We start from the raw sequence: 20032 nt of genomic DNA, 5'->3' as shown, positions 1-20032 counted from the left end.
TCATATATTTTAAACCTATATATTGCCGTAGATCAGATTTCTGTATGGGATATTTGAGATGACTTGACACAGTTCGAGGCAAGTGTCAAGTGATATTTAAAGTTATTTAAAGATATTTAAAATTGATGCTTCCATTCATTGCTAACTATAATCATTTTTTACCTCCAATGTGAATCCAAAGAAACTCATTTTGGGCACCAAACAGGTCTTGGCTAATTGATTACATTTGGAATAAGGCAACTTTAAAAGACATATAAAAAGTTATTTTATATAAAAAGGTATTTATTTCAAATGTAAATTTGATTCCAAACTGTTCCACACTATTGCTTCAATGCTTTCTTGCACAATTCAAATGTTCTGCTAGTACTCATAGCAATGAACCTTGCACCTTTCTGTCTAGATTTACAACCAACATGTCAAAGTTCCAATCATTGCCTGTTCTTTATGCCTTTAAGACATCCTGTGTTGCTGTATAAATCATGAACTGATCCTCATCGCTTTGGAGAGATCAAAGAAGCTTTAAGAGGGGCTATCCCTCCCCTCTTTCTGTGGGTTTTTGTCTGTGCTGACAGCGAGTCAGCAGTATTCTTCCTCTCTGAGTAAGAAGAGTAGCTGGACTCCAGCCAAACAGGGTGTGAACATAGTGAGGCCAACAGAAGGTTGAGTCAAGCCAACAGATGTGATTAAATGCAAAAACCACTTAAGAGGTTGATGAATCAGTTGAATGAAAGGGTGTTACAGCTCACCATCACTTATAACATAGGCTGAGAGTGTTTTTGGATGAGGTTCCAATATTCACAGAGTGTCTCAGAGATTGTGTATAACTATTTGCTCTGACATGAATGGCTACATGTTCGGACAACGTCAGGCTGTCAAACACTTTCTACGCATCCTGTCACACCCCCCATTAAACCAGCTCTAATCTCTCAGAGGCAGCCTGCGGAATCCGAAGCAAGCTTTGACTTAAAAAAGCAGATGTTCATATATTCCATTGTCACAGGATTGACTGGCGGCTTATGAGTATGTTAGTGAAACTGTCCTGTCTGCTTTCCTGGGTCATCAGGCCGAGATCACCATTGTCCTCCTTTTGGACATCTGTGCCCTGCCACACCCGGCTCTGATCCGTGCCTTAACCATTATTCAGTGTGTCTGTCAACAGAAAGCCCAGCCAACCCGAATGAGTCATTTCATGCTCACGTCTGCTCTCCTCTCCCTTCATCTCTTCCATTCACCAGAATGTTCGAGAGCATTTCACTACAGCACCACTCTTCTTTTTCACTCACTTGCATATTGCCCATGTAAGTCATAAGCTGTTCCAGGATATTTTAGATGATTTTTTGGTGGAGTTAGCAGAACATAGTCTTGATATACAGTACCGTGCCAAAATCAGAGAGCTCCCTTTTTAAAATGTATTTGATTTCAAGTCACCATTAAGTATAAGGGATGTGTGTCTGTGTTTTATGTTGTTTTATTTATCATTGATTGTGCATTTTGTTACTTTCTTATTGTAAAGCATCCTTAAAAATGATGAAGAAGTTCTTCATTAAAAGAAAATAGAAAGAAAATTGGTTGACTATCAGTTTGTGCCAGACCTAGTAGACCAAGCTCCACTCTTTAAATATGAAAAATCCACTGGTGTTTCTGTCCATTCTTCCACTGTGAGAACACAACTCAGCGCTATTGGTCTGGAAGGATCCGTAGCAATAAAGAAAGAAACAACAAGAAATAGAAAATAGTTTGCCCTAGAACACCAAAACTGTAGATCTGAGATGTGGAGTAAGGTTTTACAGGCTAAATTTATAAATAGGATTACTTGGATTGTGAGAAGCAGAAAACGCAACCAAATTGTAAGAGGGATATATTTATTTGTTGAGACTTATGTGTAATTTTATATTAAATATGCATTTTCCTTTATCGTGATGCTGCAAAATGAATAACTTGTTGTTAATGGTCATTCTATTTACAGTAATGTACCAACAGATAATCCAGCACTGACGTTCCACATAAATGAAGGCTGTGTAGGAGCCGTTGTTTACTGATTGAAAGAGTTCATTAACTTGATGGTATGTTGTATTGTTTGGTGGAAGACAGGTTTAGAGAATGTTGGAGAGAAGAATTTGACCAGTAAGCATCTGATTAGTATTGTGTGTTAACTCTTTCAAAAAATACTTCAGACTTCTAAATGGACAAATATGTTGAAGCATGTGAGAAAAAAACACTGTAGGCTCACAACATGATCTGTGGGGGAGATACAAATGACAATTACCACTCTCTCATTCATCAAGGGTCACTGCCACACCACACTCTCAGTTCCTGTTGCTCAGAGACATGAGAATGAGAAGCAAGTCCAGGCTGAGCTGATGCACAGAAATGGGAAGTCACTGATTTTCCAAAAATTAAAATAATTAAATGGTTGTGATGCAAACAAAGTCATTCAGAGTAGTTTGATGTGAAATGTTCTGTCCTAGAGAGACTTTACCGAGTCAGAATTGTCCACAGTGGTGGCGATAGGAACCAGACATCTGAAGAGTTTAGTACCTTCGAAAGCTCCCTTACAGAAAGTTATTACATGAAATGATTAGATATATGCTGCCTGGTGTCTAAGACATGTTTTATGACAGTTTTGTGATAAAGATTTGTCTTAAAATGTGTTTTAATTGATTTACTTACAACAATTCAAGGTGGAGGGGTGCATGCAGGGCTTTGTGAGTCTAAACAGTCCCCAACTAAAACTTATTTTTGCAGATTTATGACTATTTTACCATCATCAACATGACAAATAAAATTCAGAAGGTATGTGGGTTCACTGGTGGTTTTGGATAGTAAATAAAATGGCTAGATTTGTGTTGTAGACCTTGTGACCCCCTGTTGATGTCACCACCACTGTAAAAAAAAAAAGAAAAGAAAAGAAAAGAAAAAACAGAGTGTGTAAATTTCTCTAGATTTAACTATGTCATATCAAACCAGTCTGAATGCCACTGTTTACATCTCAAGGGCTGAATTATTCAGAAATTTTGAAAAGTTTCAAATAAAAGTGCATAATTTCATCACATGTAGCCTCTTGTTTTTTTGTCTTTCATAGCTTTTTAGGTGTCATCATGAACCTGCATTAGTATTTGTACAGTGCTGTACTCTTAGCTAGCAACACCCATAAACCATACTTTCTAATCATATCAACAACCAGTGAGCTCTCAGGCCCCTTTTGTGTTTGTCCGCTCAGCAAATGAGCGGACAAACACAAAACATTCATCTGAACTGAAGCCCATTCACAACAAGAAAGATGTCTTCATTTCAAACGTTAAATTAGCCCAGTCTTAGTTAAATGACCTACTGCGGAGGTGAAAACCTGCTCCACTCTCCATTCCTCATGATGCTGATGATGCTGGACGGGGGAGGGGGTCGCCATGGTAACAGTGACGTTGTTCCCCTTGCTCTAATTGGAGGAAACCCCGTGTATTCACGGTCGCGGCCTTCAGGCCAATCGAACATGAGTTCGATTCCCGCCCCCTGGCCCCGCGCTGAAAGCCTATTGGGCGATATTTTGAACAATAACGGGTGACAAGGGGGGAGCGCGAGCGCTGATTGGGCAGGACGGTACGCGTAGCTACGGCCTACAGCAACACTTTCGGTTGATGGTGACTAATGCATTTTTGTATTATCCATCCAAGTCTAAAGAGGATCAATCCGGCGGAGGGGATATCGTCACTTCTGAGGTTAGGAGCTTTTTATTGGGTTATATCTTAAGCTCACGCCGTCTGAACGGTTATTATACTGTTGTATAGCAGTGCTAAGTGTTTGTGTTAAAGGGCCGGACAGCTGGGTTCGCTAGTTAGAGTCAAACGTTAACGGAGCGTCTGCTTCGCTAACTCGGTGCTCAACAATGAAATTGAAGGAGGCTGCCGTCGAGTGCACGACTTACCCACGCTAAGAACTCGATACTAATGGAAGCAGTTCACTGTTCACCAGAATGTGTTGCTGCCTATCGTCGGCTAAGACTATTCCTTAGTAAGCTTAGGCAAATATTATCCCTCTTAGCTGCCTGGCTAACTTAGCGTTAGCTGTGCGAGCCAGCAAACCAAACCAGGGCTCGCCGTGAGTGAAGACCGTGCTGGTTAGTCAGGTAACGTTAGTTGTTGTCGGGGAAAGACCAGTTAGAATTTTCGCTTGAAACGTCTTGGGTCGTACGTCTTCAAACTGCTGATACTGTTTACTGCTTTTCTTAGCTGTCTACTTTTCAAGCTTTATTGCCTTTTTACATGTGTCTGGCGATTTATAACGTTAGAGACGAGCTAGGACCGTTGTTTTCTGGGTTTGCGTCCGTTATACAAGATGAAAATAAAACATTAGCTTGGAGTAAGTTAACCTAGCTACGTAAGTAAGTTGGAAGTTATTTCTACAACTGACCAAACAATCAGATATCTTTACTGTCTCTAGCACTAAAGGGCACTGATTTCACCTGTGTGAAGGAAAGAGGAGAAGAGATAAGCCTGGGTTTGGTTTCTGCTGAATTGAATAAAGGTTCCCTCAGTCACCACGCACCACCTCACGTTACGTTTAAACAAATTCTTTAACTAAATGTAAAGGATTGTTATTGAATGCGGGCACATATGACTGAAAATTATATCCAATATTTATATTTTAATTAAATATTGTCGTTTTACATACTATAGTGTATATAAGAAAGCACTGGTTGATTGGTTAGTGCAGCAGTCACAAATCCTCTGCCTGTAGCAACGGTTGCTACCTTCACTAACTAATAACCGCTTCTCTTGTTTTGTCTTTAATGAAAGGGAATAAGCAGGGGTATATTTAGGATGTTCATCCAAGATCTGTGTTTAAAACTTGGGGCCCCGTTTACATGTTGGCATTCAAGTATTTTTGTGATCTGAACAGAAATCTAACCTAGAAGCTTGGCTTTCCACACAGTATATTCTGAAAATTGTATTCAGATCAAGGGCAGATGTGTAAAGTAGCTGAACTAAATTGCAGGACAGTATAGATCTGCAGAAGCAGCGCAACGTTCTCCCAGTTTGCTTCTGCTGTGCACCTACAGCACTCTTCGTCTTAATCATCCAGTTTCATTTTATGCTTTTATGAGTGTTTATTATTTAAGTGTTCCAGTAGCTGCTTTACTGGCAAGAACTATGTCTGTGAATTTCATGTTTAGATTTGTAAGAAACCCAAAGTTACCAACATAATTTCTTTCTTCCCTTCAGCTTCTTTGAAGACTAAGAAGGAACCTTGTCCACTCCAGTCATTTGATTAGCCAGCCACTTCTACTCTCTCAAACGACTGTAAGGCTTTCGTGGCCCATAGACTTTTGTTGCTCAAGCACAAATAAATTAAGAAAGAAAACACAGAATGGATAGAACAGAGCTTATTCAGAAGGCCAAATTGGCAGAGCAAGCCGAGCGTTATGACGACATGGCGGCTTCCATGAAGGAGGTGACGGAGGCTGGGACCGAGCTGTCAAACGAGGAGAGGAACCTGCTGTCCGTTGCCTACAAGAACGTGGTAGGTGCCCGGAGATCAGCCTGGAGGGTTATATCCAGCATTGAGCAGAAGACCGAAGGGAGCGACAAGAAGCTTCAGATGGTCAAAGAATACCGGGAGAAAGTGGAGTCTGAACTCAGAGAAATCTGCAATGATGTATTGGTGAGTACATGATGTACAATATTCACTGTCTGATGTCACAAGCAAATGCTTAGATCAGTAGGAACAAGCATTCTTTCTTTGATTAAAGTTTAATATTGCTGAGCATTTTTACTTGCCGACACTTTTTTTTCAAAGGCGCTTCCTCTTCCTAGCCTACAAGGACATGTATTACAAAAGAAGTGTCCTCTTTTTTGTGATGTAAGAGCAGCCTAGTTTTTTCCTCTCACTTGAGAGTAATGCCTAAATTAAGTGGAGCTTGTCCTTTCTTGCTGTGGGAGAGTAATTTAACAGCATTGTAACATTTGGTATATTTAGCGTTGTAGGCCTATTTTATGTTGCCTGGATGCTAGCAATACAAGCATTATAAAAAGGAACTTGTATTCCCAAAATAATTAAAGCATGCACTTCCTGAGGGGCTGTTATATTGTTGGCTTTCATATCGATTGTTGTGAGTGAGCGGTCAAGTGGCACGTTCCAGGTTTCTTGTATGTCATTCTATTTTTAGGGTCACTTCCACATGAAAGGAGGTGTGTACCTACGATCAGATGAAAAGTTTAAATGCGTAATGTTCTTTGGATATCTGATTAGCTGTTGCTGACGGAAGAAAGCCGTAAGTGGCTGAAGTTCATTTTTGTGGGTGTGTTCAGGTGAGATGGTTGTAACTGAGCATTGATGACAAAATGGGTCTTGGTTTATACCAAGTGTTCTAGTTCAAGTCCTTTTGCTCTTTTAGCCCTAGGAAATTTTGTTCAGTATATGTCAGGATTTCCTGTAGCGTATGGTATAGTGTGGTGCATGTTAAGGAAATTCTTCTGGTTCTGAAAAGTGGTCAGTAATGTTCCCAAAGACTGATCTGATTTGTGTTGCAGGACTAGAGTGCATGTGGCTGTACAAATTTAAAGCCAGTAGATGTTGAGCGTGAGGCGTCAGGGATTTCCCCTCAAGATTTGTCTTGTCAGTGTCGGTCACTATGACTCTTAAGTCATGATATTTGAGAGCTTTTAAGAAAGTGGAAGTAAATTATTGACAATTCAGAGGTCAGTAGTAAAATGATCTATATTGAATGCCTCACAAGATATTTAAAACCATTTTAGGTGGTATGTTTAGACTGCATGTGCTTTATACTTGATCATCACTGACCGTAGAACAGGCTAGATTTGATCCCTTTTTTTCTGCATGGCTTTGGTGAGCACTTGTATGCTCATGTACTTCCTGGCCACTGGTCTGTGAGGCCTGAAGGGTGTGTCACTGACTCATCTTCCGTGTTGGCTCTGGAAGCAGGCCAGTCCACACCCTCCTCCTGTCCAGACAGCCTGCCGCATGCCTTCAGTTTTTACTCTGCCTTAAGAGCGGGACATGGAATGCTTCAGGGCTATGTAGTTAATGCTGCAGTGGTCAGTAATGCGTGTTAGTAGCTGATTGGTATGTCAGCATTTAGATGATTGTTGCCAATTATAGAAACTTTTTTTTTTTTTTTTTTTTTTTTTTTTTTTACTTTTTTGGAGCAGCCTTGTGGATTAGCAGTAGCTGAGATTGAACCCACAGGCTTGTATGTGACAGACAGAAGTGTGTGTGTGTGTGTGTGTGTGTACATAATCACACACACAACCCCATAACCAAAAAAGCTGGGTAAAATGAAAATAAAAACAAAATGCTCCATGATATGCAAATTACATATAACTCTATATTTAATTGAAAATACTACAAAGACAACATATCAAATGTTGAAACTGAGAAATTTTACTGTTTTTTGGAAAATATTTGCCCATTTAGAATTTTATGCCAACAACAGGTTCCAAAAAAGTTGTAATGGGGCAACAAAAGGCTGGTAAGGTTGTGTAATATTTAAAAAAAAAAAAAAAAAAAAAAACACCTGGTGGCTGATTGACAACAGGTCAGTAACGTAACTGGGTAGAAAAGAGCATCTCAGAGAGGCGGAGTCTTTCAGAAGTAAAGGTGAGGAGGGGTTCACCACTCTGTGAAAGACTGCACCATCAAATAGAGCAACAATTCAAGAAAAATGTTTCTCAAAATAAAATTTGCAAAGAACTTCTGCTTTTCATTGTCTGCGGTACATAATAACATTAAGAGTCAGAGAATCTGGAGAAATCTCTGTATGTAAGGGACGAGGCCAAAAACCAGTATTTGCTGGCTGTGATCTTTGAGCCCTCAGGTGGCACTGTATTAAAAACAGACATGATTCTGTAGAGGAAATCACTGCATTGGCTCAAACACTTCCGAAAACTACTGTCTGTGAACACAGTTCATCACTGCATCCACAAATGCAAGTTAAAACCCTAAAGCTCAAAGAAGAAACCAAATATAAACAGGATCCAGAAATGCTGACACCTTCTCTGGGCCTTTTTGGAAATCATGGACACTGTGTCCTCCGAACTAAAGACCACTCAGCTTGTTATCAGTGGACCGTTCAAAGCCACTATTCATGATGGTTTAGGGGGGCATTAGTGCACATGGCGTGGGTGATGATAATTTGTGAAGGCGGCATTAGTGCTGAATGATGCATACAGGTTTTGCCAACATATGCTGCTGTCCAGGTGACATCTTTTTCAGAGAAGGCCTTATTTATTTCAGCAAGACAACGTCAAACCACATTCTGCATGTTTTACAACAGCCTTGCTCTGTATTAGAAGTCTGGAGGCTTAACTAAATTGCCTGTAGTCCAGACCTGTCACCACTGAAAAATATTTGGTTTATATAAATATAAAATATGATGGATATGTGTGTGTATGTATGTATGTATGTATGTATGTATGTATGTATGTATGTATGTATGTATGTATGTGTATGTACATGTATATCTCCCCACAAGTTGAGTCTGGTCTGGGGTTGAGAATCAAGTTTTCAGCAGAGAATTTCAGTCTCTTATTAGCTGCACAATGCCCCCCCCCCCCCAAACAGGACAGAACTAAATGCTACACCAAGTAAATATCTTTAATACCCAAAACAACGTGGTTGGTCTGTTGGTTATTAAATCTGTCTGTAATTTGAGTTTGATAGCTAACATAACAGCTAATCCATCTGAAATATTCGTAAATTTTAAGGGAATGTGATCTGTAATCTGCTAAAACATTGGCTAGATGAGCAGACAACTAAGTTAAAACACAAACTGACAATTAAGCTAAATGAGCTATTATTAGTTTTGACTTTTCTTTTAAACATCACATTTACTGCCTGTAGCACTTCATTCTGTTCTTTAAACCCGAACGTTTTCTAGAATGAAAGGTTTATTTGAATCTATATTGAACCTGCGGCCGCTGTGAAGAGAACATTACAGTATTAGTTCTTACTGTTACCTACTGGGGAAGTACGGTGGCACAGTGGGTAGCACTTTTGCTTCACAGCACAAGGGGTCTGGTTTCCCTAGCTGGGTGACCATGGTCCTTTGTGGAGCTTGCATGATCTTCTTGTGTCTGCTTGGGTTTCCTTGCACAATACAAAGACATGCAGTCAGGCAAATTTGAAATGCTAAATTGCTCCTCAGTGTGAATGTCTCTGTGTCTGCCCTGTGATGGACTGGCAACCTGTCCAGCGTGCTTCCTGCTTTCCACCCAGTAGGCGCTGTGATAGGCTCTAACAACTCCGTGACCCAGGAAGATAACCAGCTTAGAGTGTGTGTGTGTGTCTGTCACATTTCCTGATTTCTACCTCCACACCTCGGAGGAGCTCTTCTCAGAACTAGCTCCAAGATGGATGGAAAGCATGTTTTTATCTAGCACAACATGCTAAAGTTGCTAACCCCTGATTAGCTGAGTGGAACACAACTGTATCTTTGGCTGCAGATGACCTACATGAGGGACAAGGGGCAGATAACCTCAGTGATTTGTGACAACTCATAAACGTCTTGTGAATCTGTGTTAAATCAGCAGCAAGAAAAACTCTACATCTGCACCTTTTTCTCTGATTATGGGGCTGAAGTTGGCTTCTTGTTTGCTGGCTTCTTGTTCAAATTTTCAGGCCCCAGAATGTAACTGCTGCACCCTTTTAAGGTGGAACAGGGACAATTTGAACAATAAACTGGCAAATAAGAAGTTGACTTCTTAATGTCATTAACATTATTGTGGGTCCTGCAGAGTAACACCAATAACTTTCTAGAAAATTACGTCTGCTTTAATATATTACCTCAGCTGTTGCCATTAGCTAGTGCTAAACACTTAAAGGAACACACAGCATAACTATTTTTTTAATAGCTATATTTCTCTGTTCTGTAGTTTTGCCATGAACAGTTTGTATTAATCCCTGTTTTACTAAAAGTTTAGTTGCCAGTCCTGACTGACCCAGGTTGGAAAACAAGTCAGACACAAAGTGGTTAGGTTTTGACAACTGTAGCTCAAACGTTACCATCAAAAATAAACTTCCACTTGGGTCACTTCTGTTCTCTAAGGCTGGGGGCTGATGCCGGTAGACACTCCAAACAGTGAAAAAGTGAGTTTTTCCAAATGTTCCCTTTAAACAAAAACATCTGAGAGTGCTGTCCAGCAAAAGGAAGAAAAAGAGAGCAAGGGTATTAGCGTAAATGACTGCATGGCTACAGTGTATCGGAAAGGCAAATCAATGTTTTTATTCATTTCCTGCAAGAATGGTGGTCCTAATTCAGTTTTATGTAATTGTCTCTTTAATTATTTCTAGGGCTGCCTAACCCAAATCATTAGTGGTAAGCAGTTGTCATCATTGTAAGCACACTGTGATTAAAAAATTTTTTGACACAATGCCTGAAAAACAGTTTTGAACTCTGTTAGTTTTCCCAGCCATCATATTTCACTTTTCTATATTATCAAGGTTTTTATTACTGCAAATTAAGTTGAAAAGCACAAAAATTCTGAAGAATGGTGGGGGGGGGGTGGGGGAGTGCAAATTAATAGTAATAATAATAAATAGATTTGCTTTTTTCAGTGAATTATTAAAGTGAAACATGCCATGATCATAATATATTATTTGATTATTGGAAAGAACATGATATTTGAAATGTGAGTATTTGAAAATGAAAGTACAATTGTTCTACTGCTGTTGCTGGTGAATGGCTAGACTTCTACCTCTCGATCTAGTGATTAAAAAGCTAGTGTAGCAGATTAGCAGTTCAAAGTTTAAGCCTTTGTTGCTAATACTGGACTGACAGCTATTATTTTATTAAATGTACTTCAAACACATTTTTGATATTGATCATTGGGCATGTTTTATTCTCCAAGAAGAAAGGTGAGGGGAAACTATAGTGAGCATACAGTATATGTCTTATCAGTTGATTAAGGCACATGAGTTGATTGAGTCACACGCCTGTAAAATGAGTTTTCCATTTGAAGTGGCTAGAAGAAAGTGCAAGGGCAGCACACATTGAATTGTAGCTGAACTACAGTTGGAGTTTTTGACTCTGAATGATGGTCTGAGCTACTGGTCATGCTTGGACTACTCTGTAGAACTATTAGATGTTATATCTAAAGTGAGCCTCCTGGAGAAAGCCATCTCAGTTTCTTCAGAATCCCATAAATGAGAAGAATGAAAAGTCTCATGGCAAACTTCCTAGACTCCACTGTGCAAGATGGAACAGGTCTAAATATGCAACAACCTTTTTTCCTCTTTTCCTCTCTTTTTTGTGTACATCTGGTTTGACATTCAGGACCTGCTAAGGCTGAAAATTATGATGGTTTTCTGTAATGTCAGTGGGGTCATAGGCCAACTCATTGAAGCTAATTTAGATGCAGTTTACTTGAGTGCACTTGCTGATTTTCTTGTTCAGAACTTGATTAGTGCTCATGTTTGCCATGTGTATTTCATGTACAAGAAAAGATGATGTTGCTTTGATGTTTCTTGAACTGTGGCATCCTTTACCACTTAAAATTGTGTTTGCGGTGTCAGGGATTTTGTTCAATAACTCCTATTGTTTCTTTTCACCCATGCCACACAACTTAATCAAAATTTAAATTTTTTCTTCATTGTTGTCCTACTATGGGCAGCTGGGGGGGGGACTAATTTACACATTTCCCCTTACCTTAGACGGAATGTATCTGCCAAGACATTTGGTGTCTGTGCTTTTTTTTTGCATGTTTTGCTAATAGCTTACAAGTGATAAGATAATCCTTTATTAGTCCCACAGCGGGGAAATTCACAGTATTACAGCAGCAGCAGAGTAACAGGAGTAAGGCACTCAGTAATAGAAATGGGAAACAATATTAACATTATCAACATTATAAATAATACAAATTAAAAATTAATAAAAGCTTATATCCTATCATTTTCTATCATATATGCCTAAATGTGAAACTTGCCTTAAATTGTGTTGGGTTTTAAAGTTATTATAAATAGACTTGCTTAAGTGGTTTCTGACACTTACTGTTATCTATAAAAGTGAAGAAGCTTAGAACAGCAGTCATGAATGAGTCATCTTTTTTTGTAACGTGGTTTTTTTTTTTTTTTTTGGTAAATACTTTTTGGAATTTTTTTTTTTTTTTTTTTTTTTCCCATAGATAACTGCATTTAATGGTATTAGAAACAATATTTTACTTTTTTTATAGTTAAATACAGCTCCTTGTTTTTTTTAAGGACATTAGTGAAGAGAACAAAATGCCTCATTCAGGCTTTGTATCGAGTTTTACCCTTTCATTTACTTCTCTTTGCAGAAAACAATTACTGACTTGGTTTTATTTGCTAATCATTGCTGCTGTTATTTTATACATATTATATTATATTATATTATATATTGTTCTGCATGCAAAATATTGTGATGTTGCCCACCCCTTGAGACCATAGTATTTGCGGTATTTGATGTAGAAACCATTATTTTCTTTGTATAGCTTTTGTTTATCCAGTTATCACTAAGAACTGCTCTAGCGACTTCCAATTTACACTGTTATGCTAGCACCAAACCAAATGTGTAGATTCACATTTTGTAACAGACCTTCAGCTTAAGTGCAGACATTTAAAGCTCCTTTTTGGAAACACTAACTTAATACATTAACAATAACATTTTGCTTGGATGTTGTCTCCTTCAGTAAAAATCTTTTACCTGCCCAGCTAGTCAGCTCACTCTTGTGAGGACAGAATATAGACCAGTTAACATCAACAGGAAACAGCTGACTCAGGCCTTACTGAGGTGTGTGTGTGTGTGTGTGTGTGTGTATATATATGTATGTGCATCTGAGATACTGGGCCTGCATTAGAGTCCATGACTATCTGTTGTCTCATTCTTGGGGTATCTGTTAATCTCGTATTTAACAGTGCCTTAAAGCTGATGCGCTTCACTCTTGCCCTGATGCAGATGGATACACATTTTGAATCTAGATCCTTGATTGTTGCCTTCAGTGACTAGACTTGATTTTTCTCAATGTAGATCCAGTAGTGGGCATTGTGGTTTAAAAATTGTCATTGTATAATTAAGATTACTGTGGTATTTATGACAGTATGTTGTATTTTTTTATGTATAGTTTTTCAAGTAAAACAATTTTCTGGGCTCTGCCGAAACTGTGCTAAAAGTTTTTACATCCAAAAGTCATTTCTCTCAGACATGCGTCTCTTAACTTAGTGTTAATCTACAGCCATCAACATACTCCTGAAATTTGTGAAATATTACATTTCCAATGTTGGTATTAGCTGAGAGGCTGTAAAGGCTATCTGCTTGTAGCCTGAGGCTGTGGCGTCACCTGAAGCAGATGTCCAATAGTCATTTCTCTCAGGCATGCATCTCTTAAACTTCAGTGTTTGAAAGAGGGTGCTGTAGCTGTTGCATATAGAAAGCCAGCTAGTCTCTAGACTAATGGCTAACTCCAAGAGACTGGCTTTATCTTCCACTCAGCTTTCCCCTTTTAGCTCATTAACTCATTACAAACTAGACTAAATTACCTTAGACTGCAGCTCATTACATAAGAAAGTGAGGGAATTACAATGTTTAATCTTTATTTGTGGCATATTGGTATAACAGTAATGACAAAATTAGCACTTTAAAGGAGAATTTCAAAATTACCTGCTACTGTGTAGGACTATGAAATTGACATGAAATAACAGTAAGAAATTGATTAAATATATTCAAGCACACACCAGCAGTATGGGCGCTTCTGCAGGTTTAGCCCTCAAGCTGTTTGGGTCTTATTTATAGGCAGAGCGAATAGAACTGAAAGGAACTAATGGCAGCATTTCTCACATAGTGGCACTTGCACAGTGGATTGATTCTATATTTAACCCTTTGATTTGATGTAGGCCATAATGAAGCCTAATGCACTCAGAAGGGGCACTTTTAATATGAGGAGCTCAGTGAAAGTGGGTCAGAATTAGTCAGAAGGCCTCAATATGGTATGATTATTGATCAGGGACTATATCCAAAGATGTTTACCAAGTTTTGGGCAGACTAACCTTTTGACCTTTTGTATAAGAAGTCTTTGTATAATGTAGTCTTTGAATAAGCCAAAATACCAGACAAGCAGTACAATTTTTGACATAACATGTAATTAGAAAGTTGTTCATGTGAGTGGACTGAGTCACGTGGCATGATTTGTTTATATGTCAACCTTGTAAGAACACTAATAGCATTTTTATAGATTTTTAATTGTTTGAGTGCTGAGGCACCATCTAAAGTCCAATCTGTACCCAAATTTACTTACTCTATTAGTCACAATATGTAAAAGTCCTCAGATGAATATGATCTGACCAATGCCTGTTGAGTTATAGCAAATCAAGCTAGCCACATAAAGGCTGCAGTAATTAATTGACTTCCACACCTCACTGAGTAAAAAAACATGTTTTTGATAATTATTTACCTAGATAGGCCCCAGAGTTTTTCTAGAACAACTTTGAAAAGTTTTGATCAAAATCCAGAGACTAGTTGGAAAAGTGGTTTACAAATAGTTGACTATTCCCAAAAAACTAAATGCAGCCTGCTAAATGCTGGTTGGCTAATGGTGACGATATGCTTCAATGAATCAAATTGTCCTTTTGGACTCATGTATAGTCTGGCCAACAGATGGTGCATGCAGTTTCAGCTTCATCGGATGTACGGCTGCTGAGAAACAGCTATGTAGCATTAACTCCACCCCCTAATAACATGCGCATAAAAATCGAGAGCCTGCCTCAGAGTCTTCTACCGAGTATGCCTATCAAGTTTTTGAATTTTTTTTGGCTGAAGGATTGTCAAGTTAGAGAATTTTAAATTAATTGTGAATTATTTAGAATTTATACAGAAGGGTTCGTTTGCATATGGCAGCCATGCTGTTTTAGAAAATTCAAAATGTTTGATAATGATTGAGGTTCAGGCTCTTTTGAATTGTTTGACACCAAATACATGAGGTGAAAATTGTAAGAAAAGTTTGCAAAAGCATGTTTTGGATGTTATGCAAATTAGCTCAAAACCTAAAGTATGTTGAATCACATACAGAATGTCTAAAATGGAAAGATGAATCACCAGATCAGACAAATGATGGATGCATATATATTTGTTTGCTTGCTGCACACCATAAATGTGGTCTTTCCTGTTCTTGAAATTTATTCAGTGTTAAATATTTTCTTGTAAGAATTACCATTTTATAAAAATGTGAATATTCAAATAGTAAAATTGCTTATCCTGAAGATTTGCTTCTCACCCTGTGTTGAATGTTCTCCTGTTATGCAGAATACAACAGACAGCTCTCAGGTTAGCAAGCAGTTTTGCATGTTCTTGCTGCATTAGAAGGACAATGTTTCTAGATCTGGGGCAAAAGCTGGGTCAAGCGCTCAGGAGGGCTGTTATTGCCAAGAGCGTAAGACAGAAGTATAGTGATGTACATCTGCGGTCCATCGTGTTTTACATAATCGTACTTATACACTCAATATGCTGCCTTGAAATTCAGTAAAGTACATTTTTGTGATTCTTTTCTGTTTGAAACCTTGACTTCATTTCATTTAATATTTTGTCTTTTTCAGGAGCTGCTGAGCAAATATTTAATTGAGAATTCCACAAATCCTGAAAGCAAGGTCTTCTACCTGAAGATGAAGGGAGACTATTACAGATACCTTGCCGAAGTCGCCTCTGGAGATGACAGAAAAGGTCAGAAAACAAATCTAATATCTTTCATCTGTAATGTAAGTCATCACTCCTCAAACTAGTAGGCTTTACAGGTGCTCTTGTATTGTCTGAGTAGACAAACAAATGGCCTACAGGTTGTTAAAAAACAAGGATGATCTATGAATCTTATTGTTATTTGCCAATTGGACAGATGTTTAAATATGGCCGATATTTCAAAACGGTATTTGTTAACGTATTTATTGTATTCTGGATTAGCAAAAAGTCTTGGCCAGTGGTTCTCAAAGTCCCCAGGCACCCCCAGATGACTGGTACTTTTGCTCTGTTCCTGTGTATTAAGTTGGGGTGGAGCAAAAATCAGACCGTCATGGGGTGATGGAGAACTGGTTTCAGAACCATTTGTTTAGGTGGCACATGGCCACTGCACTAACATCTGTGTTTTATTAATTTCTACATTTTTATGTATCAGTATTAGCAGATATGTACATGAAAATTACATACGGATATCTGCAAAGGTCTGTGATTCCCATAGCAGGGAAAGCACAGCTCCTACAACTGAAATTAGGACTGTAGGTGCTACTCCTGATCTAAAACTGAAGTGTTTAGTTATAAAATTGTTTATTTACACTGAACAGCAGTAAGGCCCCAATAGAGATACCAACATATATGACGATATATTCAACTGTGTTGAAATGATCAGGGTTTACATGGTTAATTTTTCCCCAGTATCTTTTCCATTTTGCAGTCTCAGAATAAAAGTCAGCCTTTCCATACCTTAGTTTTTGAAAAAAAGTGTTTTAAACATTGTGCTTTTCTTTTGTGGCTCATTGCAGCTTCAAGCTTTGGCTGAAAAGGCTCTAAAGATTTTGAGGTTATAGCTTAGAATGGCGCTTTTAAATGTGCCACGTCTTTAGTCTTTTGGATCTTCTCCATTTACACATTTAGCTTGTTGAATCGTTCCTTAAAACCTTGTTCATTAAACCCAAGAGTCAGCAAACTTTAAACGTTCTAATGCTAGGTCACTATGCCAGCACCTATGAGTGAGACTTTGTGTCTCATTCAGCACCAAAAAGAAAGGAGACACTGCTAATTTTATCTTGGGCAACTGCCTTGGGTAATTTTTTGTCTAATATGACTCATGATTCTTCCTGACAGTGTTAAAAAAGAAACACAAAACGATCACAAACTTTTTTTCTTTTTCCTTCCCCATTTTTCATGGGACAAACAAGCTCTTGTCCTGTCAGGCATTGTAAATGGCCATTAGTCCACTACAGCTGACTATTTTTTACTCCCCAGCCACCATAGACAACTCTCAGGATGCGTACCAAAAAGCATTTGATATCAGCAAGACAGAGATGCAGCCAACACACCCCATTCGCCTAGGCCTGGCCCTGAACTTCTCCGTCTTCTTCTATGAGATCCTGAACTCCCCAGAGAAGGCCTGCTCCCTTGCCAAACAGGTACACTAAACTCAGCCATAGGAAAGAAATCTCTCGTATGTCTGTATCTTTTTGGGCAGCTATTTAGGGTGTGGTTTCGCTTGCAGGCATTTGATGAAGCCATAGCAGAGCTTGATACACTGAATGAAGAGTCTTACAAAGACAGCACCCTCATCATGCAGTTGCTTAGAGACAACCTCACAGTGAGTGACTTCTCCCGCCTCTTTTTTCTTTTCTTTTCAATACATGAATGGTCTGACTGTCTAGTTCTGAAAATTGGCCAGCTGTAAAAGGATTTTAAATGTTGGTTGACACAACAATCATTGGGTTTCTATTCCTATCAATGGTTGCAGTATTGACTTACTCAGACAAATGAATGTGTCTCTTTGTGTTTTCAATGGATGCAGACAAACAAACAGCAACATAATTTGACAAGATCCCACATCCCAGTAAAACTTGTGGATAACCAGGAGATTTCTTATGTACAGTACTGAATACAGGGTCATGGATTGTTCTTGGGTCATTTTGGCAATATGTGGCAAGTATGTTCATGCTCATATTGCCACTGAACAAAACCTTGTAACTCCAAAAGGAGTTTTCAGGATAAGGAGAAAACAATCTCAGCTTTCAGTGGATGTTAAAGTACAAAGATTTTATTCATTTTAGTAATTTTGTGCTGTTTCTGTTGGTCTGTATCATAAATTTTTCAAACAATGCAAATGGCAGCAGGATTTTTCACATTAACTTTATTAGTATCTCTAAAAATAATTGTCTATTTATTGAAATTCCCATTGTTTTGTAGACACAAGAAAAAGGTTTTTCCTCTTCAACATAACTTTGTACACCACAATAAGATCATAAGTATATTATATCCTCCATAAGGACAATGAAATGGCAAAGCTTAAAAAAAAAAACAAAAAAAAAAAACTAAGACTTCCCAATGAATGACTTTTAAAACAGATGTGCCAGAAAGGGTTTTCATAAAAGAACTACCTTTGGTTTTGCAAAAAACTTGGAATTGTTCTATGAAAAACCTTTTTTTTTTGTAAAGGAAATGAGAGTGTGAAGAAACATTTAAAGTTCAAAGGAGCCCCCACATAAAGTAAAGGTTCTATACCTGTTGTTGTTGTTGTTTGTTTTTGTTTGTTTGTTTTCTTAGAGGGTGGGCTGAAGGGGGTCGCAAAATATTTTAACCCCAAAAAAGGGTCGCACTGTCAAAAAGGTTAAGAACCCCTTTTATAGTGCATGTGTTGCCAACAAAACGTGTTATGTGCCCAGGGGTATTCATACTTTTCCATACACATGCAGATATAAATGGAATTAAGTGCAGCATTAAATCTTAATTTCCAGCTAAGCCTATTGATTGACCTTGTTCCCCTCCTGTTTTTTCCCCTCTTTCTAGTTATGGACATCTGACAACGCAGCAGAAGAGGGAGAGGGAGGCGAAGGAGGAGAAAACTAAGGCTCATGAAGAGGGGAAAAAAACCTTTTTACACATCTCCATTCCTTATTATTCTACCTTAATTCTTCTAGTAAAGAAAAACCCACCATCATTCAAGAGCTGTTTATGAGGAAAAAAATCCAATCATTTAGTCTTTTCACAGTGCAGCTTTTGGATGAGGAAAGATTAATTGGGGTGCAAGACCTTCCATTCCTTGGTTTGTGTTTGTTCTGGCCTTCTGTTGCGTGCCGTCTCTGCTGTAGAAAAGTATGACTAGCTTCATTTTATACCAACATCTTAAAATTTAGTTTAAAAAACAAAAACCAGACAAAAAAAAAGACAGACATGCTTTTTGTTAGATTTTGTTCCAGTTAATTATGTTTAAGACTTGTTGCAGGGATATTTAATATTTAGGAAACAGTTCTCTCACAATACTGTTCTCATATATCGCCTCTCACGGTTATATATCGCACCTCAGAACTGCCGTGTTATGGGTCATGCCACTGAAATCATTGGTGAGTCTCACTTCTAATACTGAGCAGACTCTCAAGACTGCCACCTACAGAAAATGGAGGTTTCTAATTTAAACCCTTGTGTAGTTTATGGATGCCATCAGATAATGTGTTTGCTCAGTGTGTTTGGTAAAATATTTACTCACTATCACTTTCATGATGCTGTTAACATTGGCATGGTCACTTTTTTGCTTGTGTCTGTTCTTAATGGGGAGGAATCAGGAGCACTAATTTGGTTGTTACATTGTGAACTGAACTGAGAATTAGAACTATATTTGGAATCTATAGAACTTATTTGTAGTGATACTAGCCCCATTGATACTATACTCCTAATTAATTTGTCTCTAAAACTGGTAGCACTCAATCTCTCAGTACTTGGGCATGTTCAGCAGGGCATAATACCACACAACACTTGGGTAGAACCAAGTTTTATAGTTTGAACTTGCTTATTTAGTGTATGTGAGCATGTGCGACCTGTAACTAATCACTGCACCATTTCGCTACTGAACATGGCCAAATCAACTGACATCTCACAGTTTGGTGACTTTATTATTTTATTTTATTTAATTGCTTTGATAGCTGGCATCCCACTATGGCTATGATACACATTTCACCTGAAGCATGAATTGGAAAGGAAGCGGAAACAGCAGTTTGGCACTTAAGAGAGAAATTGAATTGATGGAAGTTGAATAAGGTATGACCCATGCATGTCCTTGTTTTAAGTACACCGGAATGAGACTTGGCATACGTGCCAAGATCAGGGTCCAGTACTTTTCATTGCAGACCTGTGCACGTGTGAGGGTGTGTGGTTGTCCAGTGAGTGTTGGAATAGATTTGGACCACTTATTGTGTTTTGCTAATCATCAATTGTAGTCTCCAAAGCCTTGTGGACATGTTTTACTCCCTGTGTAACACTTATGTAACATGAATAAAAAGGACATTTTATAAACCAAACTGTCTTGACGTTTGTGATTTGTTTACAGCTGGT

At 38.3% G+C, this 20032-nt stretch overlaps 1 protein-coding gene across 1 annotated transcript; it reads left to right on the top strand.

Moving 5' to 3' along the window:
* Positions 1 to 3569: 3569 nt before the first annotated feature.
* ywhaqb (tyrosine 3-monooxygenase/tryptophan 5-monooxygenase activation protein, theta polypeptide b) lies at positions 3570 to 19998 on the top strand. Its single transcript, XM_017713413.2, has 6 exons — positions 3570 to 3713; positions 5217 to 5655; positions 15553 to 15676; positions 16949 to 17112; positions 17199 to 17294; positions 18494 to 19998. Exons 2-6 carry the CDS (start codon positions 5362 to 5364, stop codon positions 18551 to 18553), a joined length of 738 nt encoding a protein of 245 aa, XP_017568902.1. The 5' UTR covers positions 3570 to 3713; positions 5217 to 5361; the 3' UTR covers positions 18554 to 19998.
* The last annotated feature ends 34 nt before the right edge of the window (positions 19999 to 20032 follow it).

Source organism: Pygocentrus nattereri, chromosome 10, assembly GCF_015220715.1.
Source record: "Pygocentrus nattereri isolate fPygNat1 chromosome 10, fPygNat1.pri, whole genome shotgun sequence".
Lineage (NCBI taxonomy): Eukaryota > Metazoa > Chordata > Actinopteri > Characiformes > Serrasalmidae > Pygocentrus > Pygocentrus nattereri.
The sequence above is the reverse complement of the archived record's forward strand: the minus strand, read 5'-3'. Positions and strand labels throughout refer to the sequence as shown.

Coding starts and splice junctions, on each gene's coding strand:
- ywhaqb (XM_017713413.2), top strand. CDS start 5,362: ATGGATAGAACAGAGCTTATTCAGAAGGCCAAATTGGCAGAGCAAGCC. Junction 5,656..15,552: donor AAATCTGCAATGATGTATTG/GTGAGTACATGA, acceptor TGTCTTTTTCAG/GAGCTGCTGAGCAAATATTT. Junction 17,295..18,493: donor TGCTTAGAGACAACCTCACA/GTGAGTGACTTC, acceptor CCCTCTTTCTAG/TTATGGACATCTGACAACGC.